Source organism: Larimichthys crocea, chromosome VIII (genome assembly GCF_000972845.2).
Source record: "Larimichthys crocea isolate SSNF chromosome VIII, L_crocea_2.0, whole genome shotgun sequence".
NCBI classification, from domain to species: Eukaryota; Metazoa; Chordata; class Actinopteri; family Sciaenidae; genus Larimichthys; species Larimichthys crocea.
Genome location: NC_040018.1, coordinates 9111648 through 9131611, shown reverse-complemented (window position 1 = coordinate 9131611; position 19964 = coordinate 9111648). Strand labels below are relative to the sequence as shown.

The 19964-nt window shown below is 40.1% G+C and overlaps 1 protein-coding gene across 1 annotated transcript in view; it reads left to right on the top strand.

Annotated features, from left to right (window-relative positions):
* The first annotated feature begins 5294 nt into the window (after positions 1–5294).
* Positions 5295–19964, top strand: part of LOC109139107 (neural-cadherin) — a 267154-nt gene continuing 252484 nt past the window's right edge. The window contains exon 1 of the mRNA XM_027281561.1: positions 5295–6831. Coding sequence (XP_027137362.1) covers positions 5769–6831 — 1063 coding nt within the window. The 5' untranslated portion in view covers positions 5295–5768. The remainder of the gene's footprint in view (positions 6832–19964) is intronic.

Below are 19964 nucleotides of genomic sequence, written 5' to 3'. Positions count from 1 at the left end.
TTCATGATTCATACATTGTGATGCAGCGTGTGCAGAACTCTCGAAGGTATCGCCTGTTTTCTTTTGTCTGTCTTTACAACCACATGTTTTCCAAGAAAGAATAGTAGTCACACTCTGATTCTACACTCATGTTCTACCTTTCAAATCAACCTTGTCATTAATGAGGCTACCTTGACCATATGCAGAGTGGAATCAGTCAATAGATTCCAGGTTCCTATTGCCATCTGGGCATTTGTGACTACAAAGTCAGACATTCTCTGCACTCTTTCCCACAGGAAGTCTTAAATGCACAGTCATGTGCACTGGAAGTCCCCTAAGCTTCACAGTGATTGTTTACGCTTTAGGAATATCACTGATTTTAGTGAGATTCGACATGCTCTTCTACACTCTTGCTACAACTGACAACATTGTGTGATATGCCACTAGCCCCAAGCACCCAGAGGGCCAGCCCTGTGGGACTGACCGGGCTGAGGTGGAGCGAGACCCAAGGAGATGACCCCTGATTATTCACGACTTGAGCAGTGACACAACTGCTACATTTCTGCTTTCTGTCTTTGTTGTGTCAGTGCTCTGAAGTGAAGATGGGCTGTCCTGTTCAGTTCAGGCTTGAGCAAGTTGATACAAAAGGTACAACTGGTGACCAGCTTACAGAACTTTTGTTTCCACATCACTGGTGTCAAAAAAAATAAGTCCACCATAAGGCGCCAGTGACATTTCAGAAGATTCTGAAGCTGAGATCAGATTCTAAATGGCACTCTCGATTTAATTAAGTCTGTCCTGTCAAAAGGTGTGACCACACGGAAGCAGATCTGATCTTCCTTCTCTTGTATTTATACATTATCACTACGTTATTTCACTGGCATTTAGATTCATGAATTATGAATTTATGAACTAAAGTGACAGTGTAAGTCATTAACAGGACATGATTTACATATAAAGTGAAAGCGAAAAATTGAGTCTATGTTAGTCTTGCTTGTTCTACCATACGTCAAGTATCTAAACCATATTCCACTATAGATATCGGACATATCTAAAGTATGGCTTTGTTTGCTTTTCTTTTGACTGATTTTGAGATCTTTGCTGTTTTGTAGTCGAACAAGACCCCCACATGAAAAAAAATTCCTGTGTGTAACATAGAAATCCAACATGTCAGATGAAAACCATGTGTAACTAAGCCTTATGGCACAAATGACAAGGATTTAGATCCAAAACTCCATGTTTGTTTGTTTGTTTGTTTGTTTGCTTCCTTAGAAGCTCCAGGCTAGCATTCCTGAATGTCCCTATCCACTATCTGACACACCCACACATAACATACACAAGCACACACACACACACCGACATTATACCCAGCCAATTTACAGCCCAGTGGATCTCCAGATTGTGTTAGCAGCAAAGTCCAATTGGCGCCTCTCCAAAGCGCTATTGAGCATATTCCCTGTCTCTGTTTTCTTTATCGTCCTATCAAGATATTTCCCCTGATGGCTAGCCTGTTGCAGGTGGGAGAAAGAGAAATTGTATGTCTGGATAATGAACTCACACCTCCCTCTTTTTTCTCTGCCAAGCACTCTGTAAACCACAGCAATGCTATCCAGTCCCTATGTGTGCACATCTTCAACAGACCTGAAGCTGATGCTTCGTTTGTAAAGAAAGAAAAAAAGAATTTTGGGGACAATGTGTTCCACAGCTGATAATCCACTAATTGAAATTTGGGTTTGCAATGGGAAGGACAGTGCGAGAGGAGGATGAATACGGATAGAAAGAGAATTAAGACTGGTTGGGTTGTTAAGATGGGCAGGCAGAATAATCAATAGCAGTTAGGGGAGTGTGTGTTGTGTCAATCTAACAGCTTGTTCTTGTTCTAGGGGGACAAACCCCAGACGTGAAAACTGCTTGGTAGAGCCAGAGCCAGATTGACGTTCCACTTTATTGAGATTTAGTGGGTCTGCATGGATTTGAATGATCTTCAGCACAGTCTGTCAGTTGTCATGATAATGAATAGAAGATGACAGGTTCAGTGCCAACCATTCTCACTTTGCTGCTCACTGTCTAAGGCGGCCAAACTTTATGACAAGGGTAGCCAAGGGATCTAAAAATGACAATATCGGTGGGCACGATTCTTGTCTCCAGGTTGTTTCTGAGATACAAATGATCCTAATTGAACTGTATCAAATATAAGTGTGGTTGGGCAAAACATAATACATATTATTGAATTATTTCACTTCACTTATTACTCATAAGCACTGTTACTCAGTTCAGTTTCTGTACTTAACACATGTAGAATTAAAAAGTCTTGACTGTGTTTTTCTAAACTGTTGATGGTGTTCGCTGATCACCGTGATTAATCCGCTGCTGAAAATAGTCCCCAAACAATTGCATTATTTATCCATGTTAAATGTTGCTAAAAATTACAGTGTATACAGGTTTTAGGTGTTCAGTAAGAGCCAGTAGGTTTGAGTGCCACAGCCAGGGTGAGCAGGACAGAAAATACAGAGAGAGGCGGATTAATGCATTGTTGGCTTTGGTGTTTTCATTAGGTTTGCTGACGATCATAAAAAAAAATATTGAATGAGGCCAAGGTTGGCCCTTTAATACGTGATGGTACAAATATTCAATATGTGTTTTTAATTTAAAAAAAAACAAAAAACAAATAAATCTTTTCCACACTTCAGACAGTTCAAATAATGAATGTTTGTTTAAAGGCACCATTGATGCTTTTGAAATATTGTGCTGTATTATGCCGCCCCTTTGATTTTCTTCTGCAGTGTTCATATTGTATTTTTGGCACATCGTTCTGCCGGGTAGACTCAGTCACATACACAACACCCACAGGTGTTTTGACCCTGTCTGAATAAAGTGTTACTGCAATCTTATTTCTTTGCCCAATGTCATATCAGCACAGAAAAGTCCAGTTTAATAGAAAGTGTGTCACAGCATTGTTGTCATGATTTCAGTACTTGTATCTTCAAATGTCTATTGGCTTGGAGACTGGGATGTGTAACGTTTCCAGAGACGTGATCATCTGAAGAGCTGTCTTTAATACTGACAGTCTCTGGACTGCAACATGAATAAGCAAACAGTTACGGGAGGGATGCATTATACATATTGAGTTTTATTTTAAAATCCGACAAAGATGCACACAGATACAGAAAGAGATGAGAGGAAGAGATGATTCAGTCTGCTGCTCACTGGGCCATTGTCACTGCCACAGTGGGGAATATTACTCCACAGTCAGACTTAACAGCTGACCAAATCTATCTCTGTCTGTCACTTTCTTTTTCTCCCTCTGTTTGTTTTCCTTTTGAAAATGTGTTTATGGCGATGCACTTCATATGACGGAAATGATACCACAGAGAAAAATCGGCCTTTCCCTTTTGTCTATTAATAGATTTCAATTGGAATAGGATGAAGGACTAACCCAGACAAAATAACACAATATAATGCACTACTGTACAGCACAATACAATAAAATACAATACAGGGGACAGAGGTACAGTACAAATCTTAACCTTAACTAACCAAACCTCGGACAACATTTATGTAAATAAGACCTTATAAAGGTACCAGGTGTTGTAATAAAGAGTCCGTTGCTTTTTTTTGATTTGTAATTAATTTATGAAATAATTTCACCAGTCAGCTGTGTTAAATTAATGAGCAAGAGAGAATCAAATCATTGTTATTATTATTACTGTATGTAAGTATGTTTTAATCAAATAACTATTGCAGGAAAAATGATTCATCAAGTTAAACCATGCAATAAAAAAAATATTCAATTATAAGCTGAAGTCCTGCGTTTAAATTATTGTATTAACTTGAATTTATTACTTAAGTTGAAGTACAGACACTTCAGAAACATTACTCAGTATTACTCATAATGGATATTTTTTTTAAACAAGGGAGGAAAATCCACTTGTGGGTCAAGATAATCAGTCATGTGATTTCAACCTGATCAGCATGGTCCCTTTCTGAGCAGGTAAAGCTGTATTCAAATGAATACCTCCCTGTTCAATTTTATGCGTTTCATGTGGCCAAGGCCACAATCTGTGTTATACAACCTTTGCTTATTTATCGGAAATAGTTTTGCACAGACGCATATAATGGATGTCTGAAGTGTATAATTCTGAAATTTTAAGTCAAGGTAATGGCTCAATCGTCTACCACATCATTCACTGTGGTGCATTTCTTTGTGCTGCGATTTCCTAATTATATGTATCCCTTGACATCAAAACTGTGCTATTCACCTGTGAAACACTGCAGAGTGAACTCACCTTGACATACTGATTTTAAATGTTATGCTAAATACCGAAGGATTTTCACTCCCACGCGAAACCAAACTTTGCTTGAATATATGAACACAGCTTTGGTGTAAAGCCTGAAACTCGTGTTATCCAAGGACTGCTGATTTTAAACTTTAAAACTGCACAGGTTGCAGTGTTTTAGTGAGTAGGAGTTCAAACGGCACAAAAGCACACAGAAGACTGGTGCTTTGAATGAGATAATGACCATGCAGCATGCTTTGGGTCCACAAACATATTTAATAGCAGGAATACACATGGAAAAATGGTTTTGTTCTTGGTCTTCAGTATTGAATTCCATCCAGGGAGGGGATATAAAAGAGCTGATGTGAAAGTGAATATCTGTTATATTAAATTTGAGACTGTTCTTTATGTTACTGGGGATCTGTCTGAAACTTTCACAGACGCCCCCGGAGACTGAAAACTCCAAAACAAAACAGAGTGGGTGATGAACATGTTCAAATAGGGCACTTGTCTGTGACATAAAGACAGCTCTGGAGTCGTTGTGAGACCCTGCCTGGAGCTGTAAGCCTTTATTTTCTCTTTGCCTCCCTGGAGGCGTTTTAAAATGATCGATTTTTACATTATTTTAATCCAATGGCCTGACGTGTTATTGGAAAGAGGAGTGATGGATCTGGACGTGCAAGACTGGACATTGATCACAGGGAGAAGGGTGGCTGGGTTGTTTCCCCGAGGATCGCCCTGACACACAAACACGCACACACACACATACACAGACAATTGTTGTCTATGACAGTGTTGGTGTTTGTGCGCGCGCACAAGCACGAGTTAATTCCACTCGCAGCTAACCTTTGCTGAGAAGTTAATTTCCGATGAGAGGCTCCGTTAAGGCTGCATCACTCTGCTACAAATGCATTGCGCTGGATGATTTGGCAATGCATGCGTAAAACAGCCGGTTCTGTGTGACATCCTCGTGATGAACCACGTACCATCGGGCCATTTGCGTGGCAAACAAAACTGATTTCCTTCCAATGAGAGCTTTGATCCATTTCAAAATCAGAGCCGACGTGTGCTGCGCACACTTTGCAGCAACTCAAACGTAAGGTGGATTAAGTGTGATACCCGGGTGAGATCTGTCGGAAACAACGCACGCAGAGAGATAGATAGATAGATAGAGAGAGAGAGAGAGAGAGAGAGAGAGAGAGAGAGAGAGAGGTAAGCGCGCACTCGAGCTGTAAGAAGCATTTTTTTCCTCGGACGCGCACAGACAGACAGCGCTGCTGGTGAAACAGCAAACAGAGGAGAGCAGGAGAGGAGGAGGACACACAGTTCAAAACACAAAGTTCTTCTGCGTCGAGATGAAGTATGGAGCCAACAAATATTTGCGTTCCAATTTAATGGAAGTTTTGGATCATAAAGGGAAAGAGGAGAAATATCCCCAAGGAACGAGGGCACCCATGGATTTCGGTGTGGCACGAGCGCTTTAGTGCAGTGGAGTCACTGAGATATCCAGACATGATTTGGGTTGCGTTTTTACCCCTTTTGGTTTCGTGCGCCCTCGGAAACAGGACCGTGGAGCAGGTGCCGTTCTTTCACGGGCATGTATTTGAGAACTCATCTCCGGGCTCCCGGGTCAACGGACTGAGCGTCCCGTTAAAGCGGCTCAACTCGCAGAGGCTGTGCGGTACCGGTGAATCCGGCACAGCGGCAGCACACTTTAAACTCATGGGAGACGGGAGCGAGAATTTCCGAGTCTTTGCGCACCACAAACGGGGGCATATTTTATTGAAGACTTCTGGGGTTCTGGACCGGGAGGAGCGGGGTGAATACGCACTGGGTCTTGGTTTGTGTTGCGGGCAATGCGCGGGGCTCTCCCGGAAAGAGGAAGGGGAGTCTCCGGTAGTCGCTGAGGTGGCGTCTATCAAAGTGGACGTCCTGGACACCAACGACCACCAGCCCACGTTTCCCGGTGCCGATGTGAAACTGAGCCTGGATGATGCCACTGCGCTCCGCACATCGATCTACACGGTCACCGCGCGGGACGATGACAGCGGCAAGAACGCAGAGCTCATCTACTTCGCCCGGCCCCAAAACGGGAGTTTTTACGCTGTGCCCAAAACCGGAGACATCCTCCTGGTGGACTCCATCCTCGGTCTGGATGAACCGATTAAGTTTAAAGTGTTTGCCCGGGACCGCGGGTGGCCACCACGCACGAGCCAGAGCGTCGCTGTGGAGATCAATCCACGGCAGTGGCCCGTGGCGCCCTCGCAGAACCCCGAACAGGAGAGACGGAAACCTAAATCTCAAATTAAAGTACCAGAGCGAAAGTCCAGGTCAGTAATGGAATCAGACAGCCCCGTTTTCATCAACGTGTCCGAGGACGCAGGGATCGGTTCAGTGGTGATGAACCTGAACCCGGTGAGGTTTCAGTCGGCAGCGTTTGAGCTGGTGGAGCCCGACGTGGAGAGCTCACCGGTCAGCGTGACCCGGGACAGCGGGGATATAGTCATATCACGGAGACTGGACCGAGAGACTGAGCCTCTGGTGGAGATCACTGTCAAAGTTCAGGATAAAAGAGGTGAGCGAAAGACCGAGCACGCATGTGTGAGCGAGCGACTGTGAGGTGCGTCTGTGTGTGTGTGATAGAGTGTGTGAAAGAGAGAGAGAGAGAGAGAGAGAGAGAGAGAGAGAGAGAGAGAGAGAGGGGTGGGGGGGACTGGATATGACGGTTTCAGAGTGCACTTCTCGTTTGTGTTCTCTGCGAGACACTCTGGGCAACATATGTCCAAAATATTAAATAGTAAAAGATCTCTTCTGTTATCATTTCATATTCTTGTGTCATTTGCTTGAATTTTTCACATTGTACTTTGTGCGTAAATACGCACGGAGAGGGAGAGTGGCTTTAGGAAGAGCCTGGATTTGATTCTCATCAGTTTTGATGCTATTGCCCCAGGGAAACACTTCTTTTCTTGACACTGCACATTGTAAGTGGAGCTCTAATAGTTAGACAGTGAGAGACCAATACTGAAAACATCTTTCTAGATTGGATAAAAAAAAAAAAAAGGTTTGGTCTAATGTTAATGTAAAGCTAATTTTCTAGAACTTTTCCCTTATGGTTCTAATGGTTCCAGGACCATAGTTTGGAATTCACTGAACAGGCTACATTATATGCTTTTCATGATAATAAAGAGAAGAACTAAGAACATATTAGAACATTATATTGTGCTGACTTTGGTGTTTGGTGGAAGCTCATGGAGGGAGAGGTAAGGAACCCCACGCCACACACATAAAGCCCCATTCAGCACCGGTGGGGTTCTAACCTGAGATGCTTTTGCTTTTTTGCCATCCTGGGTGCCTTGTTACCTCAGTTTACATCACCAGTATTCCCAAGTGGCCTACCATCCATGGACTAACCAGATCCAGTACTTCTTTGACTCTGAGACAAGATCAGCCTTTGCTCTGGGGAGTCTGGCTGTAAGCAGTGTCAGAGTGCCCCGTGTTTACAATAGAGGTTAAACTGACTGACATTCATCAGTGTTGATGATGATTCATGTGCTTAGATAAATTAGGGCAGCGTAAATGTGTCTGTTGCTGCTGCCAGCAGCAACAGATGCTGGGATGTCAGGGGAGAAGCGTGACGCGTAACGGCCACCGTACCAACAGGTTAATTATCACCTGCGGATAAAGCAGAGTGAGAGCAGAGAGACAGAGAGGGAGTTAACATGCAGACACATTCACATTAATAAATGCATATGTGGAGGGATGAAACACTGGGCTAATTGACTGTGACACTGAGCATCAGAGACCAGAATACAGAGAGCAAAAACAATATGTATCCTAGAGAAAGAGTCTAATATTGACTTTGAAATTCTGTCTGTTCTGTCTGGCTGTTTGTTTGTCTGTCTGTAGAACTTGACTGGGAGAATGTAGTTTCACTGCTTGTTCCATTAAGACCGGTTAACAGCATTTGACTGGGGGACTGACCCAATCAATGTGACTTATTGGTCTCTGTAATGTGAACTATCCTGATGCAGAAAAGACGCTGAGCCTGCTCTTGGCACACAATGCTAATTTACACTCCCAATAACTGCATGCTATGTTTGTCACAATCATTTCCATCACACCACATTAATATCGATGGAAACACCACATACTTTGAGTCGTAAATGTTACTTTTTGCCATACACTTGCAGTTTTACAGCATCCTCAGGGAGTTCCTTTATAAAGCTTCAACGCATACGTTCAGCTGCTGTTCAAGGAGGCACTCAGCTGGGACTTTTGCCATCCACGGTCACCCAAGTTGCGTTATTGTAGGCACTTCTCGAAAACTCTTTTTAATTTCACCAGCCAATGAAATGAGTTAGTAAATGACAGTTTTTTCCCCTGCAGTCTGTCAAAAGTTAAACTAGTTTCATCTTTTCTGACAGACTGCATTATTATATTTTTTTCTATAAATGAATGGGAATCAAACTCACAGGAGACAGCTCAAATAATAACATTTCTTGTCAAGAATGAATTGTCAGGATATTGGTGGCAGAGGAACAATCAAAATTGTCAATTATAAAATATGTAAATACGATGTATGAGAGGCAGTGACAGGTGCCCTATTCTGATTTTTTTATGAAATGAGAGTTGAGTGCATAGGAAGAGCATTTTAATGTGTAATCCAGCTAAATCCATCAGCTAAATCCAACTAGATACAATAAGTATGAGTTATTTATGAGGTGTAAAATGGCTTAGTGTATATGAAGATTTAATACACGTCACATGTTGTTGCTTATGTGGCCAAATCCCTTTCTGATCAGTGTTGCTCTGGGGGACAGAATCTTTAATGAGCCTTGGTTGCATCTAGGTCTGAAGTGTGTTGCTCTAACAGGATGCATGTTAATACAAAGTTTAAAGTGGGGGATCAGCGTAAATTATTCCTAAATGGATGGGTTTAAAGTAAAGCCCAAAAGCCTAACCTTTTATGTGTTCGACAGGAGAGAGGAAAAGGGACAGCAGGTTGAAATACATTTCCCTGACCTAACTGTTTACTGCGTCACGCTGAAAGATGTCAAGTTTTCATTTCCGGGCTTAGAGGTGGGCGCTGGGGGGGCAAGCTGGGCTCAGCTCGGTGTCTCAAAGTGCAAGAAACGCTGTGGTTCAGTTGTCGGTGGCTCGGTTGAAGTCTTTTAATCCGTTTGGAGTGGAGAGTCCTGATGGAGCCTCGACCTCCCTCCATCTGCTCACATTATCCCTGTAATCCCATCTCATTCTCTCTGTCTGTCTCCCTGTCTCGCTTTCTCTACCTCCTGCTCTTGCTCTCTTACTTTCTCGCTCTTATTTCCACTCCAGGGATTTAGTTTGAGTAGAGGCACGGTTTAACACAGCAAGAGAGAGAGATTGTGACATGAGTCTTCGAAGTACGTGTGTGTCTGTGTGTGAGAGGTTGTATAACTCATGTTGTGGGGACATAGATCAGTTCACACCATCACATTGTGGGGACTCACCTACCATATGGGGGCCACCACACAGAGTAAACTATTTTCCCATTAATTAAACATGCAGTGGTTATGATTAAAGTCACTGCCACATCGCACACTGAGCAGCAAAAACAAGTTTCCCTGCGTGCACAAGTAAATCTTTTCCTTTTCCGTTATTTTTTCCAGGATTTCTTTGTAATGCACAGATGTTCTTCATTTCAAACTAAATAATACAACTTTATTTGTGTGTATTTATACACAACTAGCCTCTGATATCTTTAAAGCTTCATTTTCACAAGTCATTTAATAATGTGCCAACACCTGCACTCATTTTCCCCAAAGGTTCTTCCTCCCTTTCTAAAACAGCCACTGACTAGTCATTTCTTTTCGCATAGTATTTAATGAAATAGTTCATTTGGTTAATTAGTTAAATTACTTAATTTGGTTCGTCATGCATTATTTTCTTAACTGTCTATTGTCATTAACCCTGACTGTTGCTGCAGACATCCCTCAAACGAACATTTTTTTTCCTGCTCAATCATCAAACATCTCCATCTCATAGACAGAGAAAATAGAAATTGCAATCACAATTCTTTTTTTCTTTTTTTTTGTAATGTGTGGCATTTGTAGCTTTTTAAACTGAGTTCGATACAACGCCTAAAAACACATCAGGAACTAAAAATCAAATGGCAATAAAACTGTTGGAAGATGATAAGAACAAAAAAAAACAGTACAGCTACATGAGAAAGAAATGGATTATATGTGTAAAAGTCAACACGATCCAGTCATTTATATAGCACCTTTGGAAAAACAAGTTTACAAAGAGCTTTACAGAGCAGCTGACCCAGAAGACGGCCACACAGGTGATGTCAAAAGTAAAAAGGAAAAACATAACAGATTAAATGCCATAAATTAAGAGAGATGTGATAAAAGCAATTATAAAAGGACAATAAATTACAATAAACGATAAAGAGATGAAAGGATTTCACGATGCACGGTGGGTGGGTCAGGATCTTACAGCTTCCATAGGGTTGTAAATTCAGGGGGTCTTTGTTGGTGAAGCTATTTTTAGATTTACTGTGGATACTGGGTGAAAAGCAACAAAAGAAAATCATAAATATCAATGTAATGGTTTAGATTCGAGGTTTTGGTTATTGATGACAACTTAAACTAGCTACATTAAAAAGCTCAGTACTATTTTTTTGTGTTTTGCATCATTTTGTGTAGCAAATACACATGTTCATCTTTTTTGACATGACTTCCAAATTCCAAAGTGATTGAGCATATATTGATCTGTCCTAATACATACAAGCAACAAAGTGACAGGTGCTCCACTGGATTCTTGCTATATGTGGAATGTAAGTCCAGTATTTGGCAGTATTTCTCCTGAACACGCCGTTAAATGTTGGGCTGAGCTGGGTATCAAACCTTTGTTTGGTGCAGTGTAACACATTTTCAAAAACTATTAAGTTGGAATCGAATGGCTGATGAGATTTGTGGTCTGGTTTATTTGTCAGAGATCTTGTGTGTCTGCTTGTATTCAGAAAAAAATGTAACATCGGCCTCTATTGTTAAGTGATAGAAAAGTCATTGAAGGAAATATTGAAATTTTTCCTCAAATTGAGGTATTGAAAGAAAATCAGTTTAAAAAAAAAAAAGATCAAACAATACTCAAAAAAATCTATGTTTGATGTCTTTACCACTCATTTACATTTGTATGGTGATGGAACATGCTGCACGTACCGTGTGAGCTGATGAGAATCAATCGCATTGACTGATGAACCTAAATAACAAACTGATGGCTGAACAATGCAACTGTGCTGTTCTCAGTGGGATCAGCAGTATTAGTAAACCCTTCATATTGCGAGAGTCATTTTTTCTTGCGCTAATATCAAAAATAGTGTTTGTCAGACTTGTTCTAAATTGCTGCAGTATTTATACACAGCCATTTGACACTTTTTAGCTTTAGTCAGAGATGTGTTACAAATCATTTACGCATTCCTTTGCAATGATGTGAAGTGTTTTGAAATCCAGCACAAGCTGCCAGACAAGCAACTCTTTTTTTTTTTCTTTTTTTACTTTTTTTCTCCCCTTTTGTCGTCTCCAATTACTTCCTGTTATTCATGCCAAGTGTAAAGATGTGTCCATACTTTTATGTGTGGAAGGGAATCATTCATGCTATTGTAACAGAGCTGTCATCTGTGCACAGGAAACACAGGAAAAGTTGATGCAAAGTACATCACGGGGGAAACGCAGAAAACATTTTCTCCAACCACAATTTGCAAAGATAATGGCGTGTGCAGATCGCGTGTGCATGTGTGTGTTCTAGTCGGTATGGGATTTTGGTTAATGAAGACAAACAGCTGGTCACAGTAGTCTTTAATCAAGACGACTGTGAGTTGTTGATCTCACACAGATCTTTGCTGCTCACAGTGAAACCAACTGACTCCCCAGTCATGAAAATACACACGGAGTGCTTCTGCATACACTTATCTGAGATCTCAAGCACACACAGAGACACATTGTACATTCACCCATAAAATACATTATTGTGCTTATTGTGAGTATTAGGTTGCCAAATTACTATTCTATACCCAGACAGATGGCGGTGGAGAAGCCTGTTAGCTGCACATGTTATACGTCTTTTGGTTGTTGAGATGAAACAGAGTCTGCATTCATTTGTTCCTTCAAAGAGCAAAAATAGCATTTATTTGGTCTATATACAATAAGTACACACTCACTGTTGCTCATTTCATTGCATTTCTTTTCCCATCAAAACACAAAATAACACACTCTGTGATTTCACCTCTGTGGTTTTATCAAGCAGTTTCACCCCTAAACTGCATCTCCCGACTGCGACTCAACCACTTGCTTTTCTTTTCCCTTTCACTCTCTTCAGTGCCCAATAATTCTTGTTCATATTATTTTTTCATTTCTTTGTGTCTTTTTATGTAAATGGTTCATTAAGAAATCAGAATCAGAAAAGTCAAAAGTCTGAGGGCTGCCATCACTGCAATTATTCAGCTTCCACAGGCATTTCCAATTGCTCTTTTCATTTGCTTCATTTTCTGCGCCTCTGATGGTTGGTGCAGAGCCCATGGAGAAACACACATTCAATTTGAGTTTCCTTAGCTCACATTCACATTGGTAACTCCATGTCTTTCACCAATGATTTGCCAACTGCAGTTTTGTAGAAGTCCCAATTCTCAGCTTCACATACTGTCAAATGTGCTGAGGAATTGCTGGCACAGTTCTCCGGTTAAATGGCTGATAGAGACTTACTGTATGATCTGCTGTGAGCACAGAGAGGAATGGAAAATGCTGTTACTTTTACTTCGGCATGAGTAAATGAGCTAAACAAAAGCTCAGTCGCGCAGAGTTTGTCTAGCTGAAGAGGTACTTGGAGGTGTTTAAAAAAATGCAGTTTTTCTTGGTGTAGAAAATTTGCAGTTGGAACTTTACGAAACAAATTCGATGTCTTCTTAAGCTTTTGGCACTTCTGAAATGTCTTTGTGTGACAGTAAAAGCTTTAAAGGAAATAAAGTTGTACCTGAGATTGAAGCCCTGAAAGAAGCTGAATTGTGGTTAAAACAGAATTCCTGAAAGGAACTGAAATGGTGGTTTAAATGGAAATGTTGAAAAGGGTTTAAAGTGTGTGTGCTGCTCAATAGAGCTGAGTATACTATCAGTGGAAGCTCAAACACTGAGAGGAGTTGAAGTATAAATCTGAAATGAAAAATGTTGGTTGAGTGTAAGTAATGAAAGGAATTGATAGAAGTCCTGACATTTGAGAAAGTTAAACATAATATAATATTTTTATATATTTATATATATATATATTTAAAATTGTACCTATATATACACACCTGTGACATTATTTGTGGTATTATTTCTTCTTTCTTAAATCTTGTAATACTTTTTCCCTCCTGTCTTCCTCTGTTTGGTTTTCCAGAAGATAAACATGATGGAGTGGTTTTATTAAATCAACTCTTCACTCCTTCCACCATCTGTCATTACCAGAAACTCCTAAAGCTTCATTCAGCATCATTTGTTCAGGCAGAACAGTGCCTTCTTCCTTTTTTTGTGACACAGACCAGTTTGGCAGATTTTTGCATCTAAATCCAAACTCATTGCAGAGGCCAGCAGAGCGACTGCCAACATTCTCTGAGCTTGAAAATGGTTGGATACAGTCTTGTGCCCCTGATTCAGCTCTGAAATGCAATCATTCAGTGTTCAACTGAAACTTTAAAAGCTTTTTCATCATTTAATAGCACATGTGAGCAACTGCGTATGTCAGTGGCCATTTCAATTTCTCACCTTTCAAAAGTCAAATTGCTGCTTTTAATTTTAAGTACCATCCTCTGCTCAGTGACCAAGTAAGCCTTTTATGGTTTGAAGAGCAGTCACCTAATGATCAAAGATTGTAGAAGTATACCTCAGAATACCATATTTCCATTTCCATTTGGCTTTGGATGCCCCTACAATTTACAATGTTTAAGTAGTTAGCATATTTCCTTTATTTTTTTGAATTTGCATAAACGGTACACATCTGGTGTTAAAATAAACACAGCTGGTAAAGTATCAATAGACTTTCTGGCCTTTTCCAAAGTGGAATAGCTGTGGGTAGCACTAAAATAAAGATGCCAGCCTAACCCCTGAATTCCACCAGGTGCAGACGCGCAGCGTTGCATGTGTGCCGCAGTTGCCGCAGTGATAAGCGGCCGTTCTAGTCAATGTTTCAAACCACACCGACTCAACTATGGTCTGGTTCAGAAGCGTCCCAGAAGTGGGCCTCCACTCAGCTGTTCAATTTGCACAGAGTACCTTGAGCTAGCAGAAGCCAGACACAGAAAAAGCATAGAGAATCTGGATTTTCAAAATAAAATACCCCGTGCAAAATGCCGGTTGTAAAAACTGACAAAAGCGAAACAAATGAACTAGGTAGCATATTTACACATGTAGAAGCATATTTAGAAGAACATAAATGTTCTTCTAAACATTGTCCAAAAGGAAAATGACCAAATATGAACAAGCAAATGTCTGAAAGTCTGGTCTTTCAGGACAGATTAAAACAGCGGTGCAACCACGTGCAATGACGTTCCCGGTGGGGTTTCGGGGTAAAGATGCTATGCTAAATCAAGGCACTACCGTATTTTGTTGCTACAACAGCATACCTTTGAAACTTTAGCTATGGTTTGGGCTGAGGTTTGACTGGACTAAGAGTTACCAGCCGCAGGAATATCTCAGTGAGGCTGTACTGAGGCACAGCAGTGCTTTGACCTAAATGCCAACATCAGCATGCTAATATTTGTTAATCATCACTAAACAGCTGAAGAAGATGAGAAAGTCATTCATTTTTGACCAGTATCAGACAGAAGTAAAATTTTGACCTGCTGATGTTGCTAGATGAAAAGTTCAGGAGATTATCAGTTATTAAGATTAATGCTCTGGAGAAGGTGGTCTCTTCAGGCCACTGAACATGCATCACTCTTCGGTTTGCTTGCTCACAGCTCTCCTCTGCAGTAATTAATGCCATCACCTGTAATGGGGAGTTATGGTTTATTTGAGTGGTACGAGCAGGATGAAATAAATTTGTTCCACTTCACACACATTTGCAGCAGCAGAAATCTCAGAAACAAATAAAACCCAAACTATCCAAGCCATCATGCAAATTTAGAAAGTACCAGGTTATTAAATAAATAGAAATTGCTAGCACCAGAGGAAAGGTCAATAGGATATATACTATACTAGAACATTTGGACCAATTATCATGGAACAACGTTCCAGTTTGTCAGTCATGTTGCCAACCCAAGACGTATGAAAAACAACATATCTCAAGGTCCGGAACTAAAGGAAAATATAACATAATCCTTACCTGAAACCTCAGAATTCTACCTACCACTGTTCTATTTTAGTATCAGAAAGCTACTTCTATTTATGTATCCTTCAATCACAGTGGGGAAACAGATTACGCCCACATTTCATGCACACATTTAACACAAATGTCCATATTAAGATATGCTTCATTTACACAGCAATTTAAGGAGCCAGTCCAATGCACAAAGTGAGCAGTCGTTGCTTTCATGCATCAAGAACAAGATTAAACCTACATCAAGGAAAGCAAGTCATTGCAGCCTGTTTGTTTAAGGATCACAAAGTAAAACCTTAGCCAGTGCCCTCTTTGAAATGCTGGAAACTAATACAGAGAAGCAGATGAACAAGTCAGTAAGATGGCTTAATTGGTGCAGTAATGTTCAAGGGCAGGAGCTGAGTACTAAAGAATACAATAAGATGTCCATAACTGAGGCTTTCAGCCTTTGAACAGCAGCCAGACTAAGGAGATGCACCAGAGAGACAGAGGGGATAAGTGGCTTGTTCTAAGGGCACAGGTTCTGTTTAAAGAATTAAAAGGGGCACACATGATGTATTGGTCTGTTCAACTACATTAAGGGAGGTGACAAACAATACCAGCTTGAGCAATACCACAGCTTTAATCATATTGTCAATACTGAATGTTAAACATCTGAAAAATAAACAGCAAGGTTCTAAAAGACAGTACATTGTCTATAACGCCTGTCATAATAAACTTCATTTTGGATTGATAGGAGGGATCTTCTGGACCAAAAGTCCCCAACAGACAACAAGTTGATTTGATAGTTCAATATCAGCACTGAGGAGATCATAGATACCCTGTTCAACATGGAAAGATACAACCCTAAATACACATTTGTCGACATCTTTACACATCTCTGGCCCTCCTTCACTGCTGAACATTTATGGTTATCTTCTGGACCTGATTCATTGCTCATCCTAGGGCTTCAGGAACAACAATAACAACAACAATATATCTGACTTTGCCTCTATATATTTGCCTCTGTCAAGAGTTCTACCAGATTTATGAATATCAAACTCATGAAAGAATACAAACACTTTTACACAGGGCATAAAACTTTCATCACAGACATCTTTAAAATACATCGTAATACGTAACCATTGTTTTGATGTGTGAATAAGCTGTGAATTGCTGTTGGTACAGTACCGTACATCTACTTCCACTTTTACAAATAACTCAATCAGCACACGCTACTTTCTCTACACCACTGTCCCACAATATCTTTAATGTTATTATAGTTTTATAGTTAGTTTAATTATGTCCCCACATTCATAACTGCCTCCTTGTTTTCCCATGAACAAGGTACAGTACAAGCCAAGAGCCAAACCACCCAAAGCTGAAACTGATCAGTGATGGGAAATGTGTGAGAACTATTCATCACATAACACCGGTGCTTCATGCTTAACAGACCTGAAAACAGATGACTCCCAGAACAGTAAGCAGTCGCCACCACAGTAGCAGACATCCCAACAGCAGGTCACAAACACCAAGAGCTGGCTGGACAGGAGCAGAGTCTTCACACCTGCTGCACACAGAAACCAGCACCAAGTAACACAGATTAATCAGTCTAACTATCTATCTATATATCTATCTGTCTGTGCGGTGACAGACAATTATGCAAATTCTAATGACTTGATTACTAATTCATTTCCATGAGCGTACAGACAAAGCTGGACAGAAATACCTCTGATCTTGGTTCCCAGTGTTAATGTGTTAGGCCATTTCCATAGTAACATTTTCCAAAAAAATCAGTATGAATAAGTCATTGTAGTTGGCAGCAACGATTTGTGCCAAGATCAATTCTAATTTCTGAGCAATAAATTTGATTTTTAGCATCGTGCTTGCCATTTTAATGGAATTTCGACTGTTTTACAATTTCACCTCTGCTCCTTTTATACCATGCTTATGTCGTTGAGTTATGGTGCGCCGTTTATCTATTTTAACGCCAGTATCATCAGCCGTGTTCATAATCAACATATTTCAGCATTAGTGCGTAGTTCAAACTGCACTGTGCTTGATTCGCAGTGACCTTCATCATATTACTTAAATATCACGATTATAAATGTAAAGCAGTAAGATGTCAGGTTGTTGTGCCTGCAGCTATTAATACCAAATCCATATTTTTACATGCCCCTCCACGCTTTTTTGTCTCTTTTGTCATTTGTTCATTTTTTACCCACCTGAATTTTCCTCCTCATAGTGCCCATCCCATCATCTCTCATTTAAATTCGATTTTAAAATGAAGTCACAGTATCAATCTGAAGTGTTAAGCATTAATTAAATAACATCTCTAATCCTTGGAGTGCCTCAATAGGTGAGGCTGGTCCTTTCTATGATTGCATTTAGCTGAGGAGGTAGAACATATAATAACCGCACACAGAGTAGAGTGCAGAAAATAGCGGGTTGGTATAATCTAATATGGCTTATAGCTAATAAAAGATATTGTAAAATGGGTGTTGGGTAAGAACCAATCTAGGCAGGCTTCATTCCTTTGTTTACAGACTGAGTGCCTATATAATACTTCAGTGACTTAAGAAAATGGAAGATTAATTTCAATATATCACAGCCTGTCATGAGTTTATGGATTCATGAATGCGTATACCTAAAGTGTGGAATGAAATGCAGAGGTGAATGGAGGCAGGACTGTATGAAAGTCAACTTTTTTGAATGCTGAGTAATTTTTCATTTTATTTTTCTTCTTCACAGTGGAAGTCTTTGTCAGATCCAATTCAATGCTCCTTGTCCTAACTGCTGGGCTCTGAAATGTGATGTGAATTTGAATAACTTAAATCTATCTTGTGTTATAGAAACAAACCTTGATAGGAGGGCCAACAAGATAAAATACAGGAAACACTGATTTGTATCCGGTGTACTATTGTTAATTGCAACATAAGCCTCAGTGTGGGAAATACTAACTCAGAACTCAACAATCAAAAGGAAATTAAACAACCGAAAATGTCGCCATTAATAACTGTGACATGTTGTTATCTAGGTGTGTGCGATTATTGTGTTAATGGATTGTTTTTTTTTTCATATCTTACACTGTTAGCAGCATAATTCAGGCAGTATTTGCCAGCATTGGCAACGAGAAGAAGAAAAGAACTCAGTCAGGAATGAGATCAGACAAAATCAACAGTTGGAATAACAAGATAACACTGCCATTGGCTTGCCATGTAAAAAAAAAAATCATACATTGATTAATACTAAATGTATCATAGCCTCATGCACAAATAATTGTTAACACACACAAGAATGATCTATTATATTGCCATCCAATAGCAAACAACTTTTTGACAAGTGCTTCACTTTTGTCATTATTAAATACTTCCTGCTTCTTATACTACTTGGCACTGTTGTTGCCTCAAATATAGCATGAGCTGAGGACTATTTTGCGTTTGATTGGTTGATTAAATCCTTGCCAGAAAACCTCGCTCTTAAGTCAAGGTTGGCTAGATTTCAAAACGATTGCTGTCAGTGATCAGATATTTCCTGTAAAGAAAAATTGCTGTATTTTTGGGGGGTTTTAAAGTCTGCCTTTAAGTCACAGTTATGATGTATCATGCTGGAAGAGACAGTTGAAAATTAGAGCTAACCAGGGTGGAGAGTGTTCACTGCTTCTTTTGTTTTCTCTTTGTTCTTCTTTTGGTTTCCTTGAAAGTAAGAATGTCCAGATTAAGGCAAGTGTTCCTGCTGGGTTGCATTACACAGCAAATTGTTAATTTATCAAGAAAGACACATGACAGCAGTCTTTTCTCTGAATGATCGTAAATTTTGAGAGGCAAATAACACAAAGCTTTAGTAAGGGGTAAAATAAGCATCAGAGGGAATAGAGCATCATTGCTTTCACTGCCAATATCTGGTGCATATATTCATATTCCACAGCGAAAAAAATTGCCCCATGGTTGCTCTGAAAACTCTGAATACCTTCTCAACCTACTCAAGTCTCGGTCTGTATCATGGATTCTCATCCATCCAAATAATTTCAGCTAAGGAGAAAATGGCTCTAGGGTTCAAAATAACTTAAGACCTTGTCGTTACATCACCTGTCTGGATTTTTATTTATTCATGTATTTATTTAAACATGAGTAGGGTTTTAAAGACTTAATAAAGACCACATGAAAAACCTGTTTCTGGAAAGAGTTGCCCGAGGCACTTCATTAAAAAGCCACATCATTAGAAGAAATTGGATGTTAATATGTTTAGAGCCTCTGTCTTCCATACCTCCTACTCTTCAGTGAAGGTCTTCTGCCACGCTTAAGTCCGGCAGCCTTTGTAGTTGCTCCCTAATTGAAGTGTGGAACTCTGTAATATGAGTAGCCTATTTATTTGTGTGTGTGTAGAGGCCACAGGGTG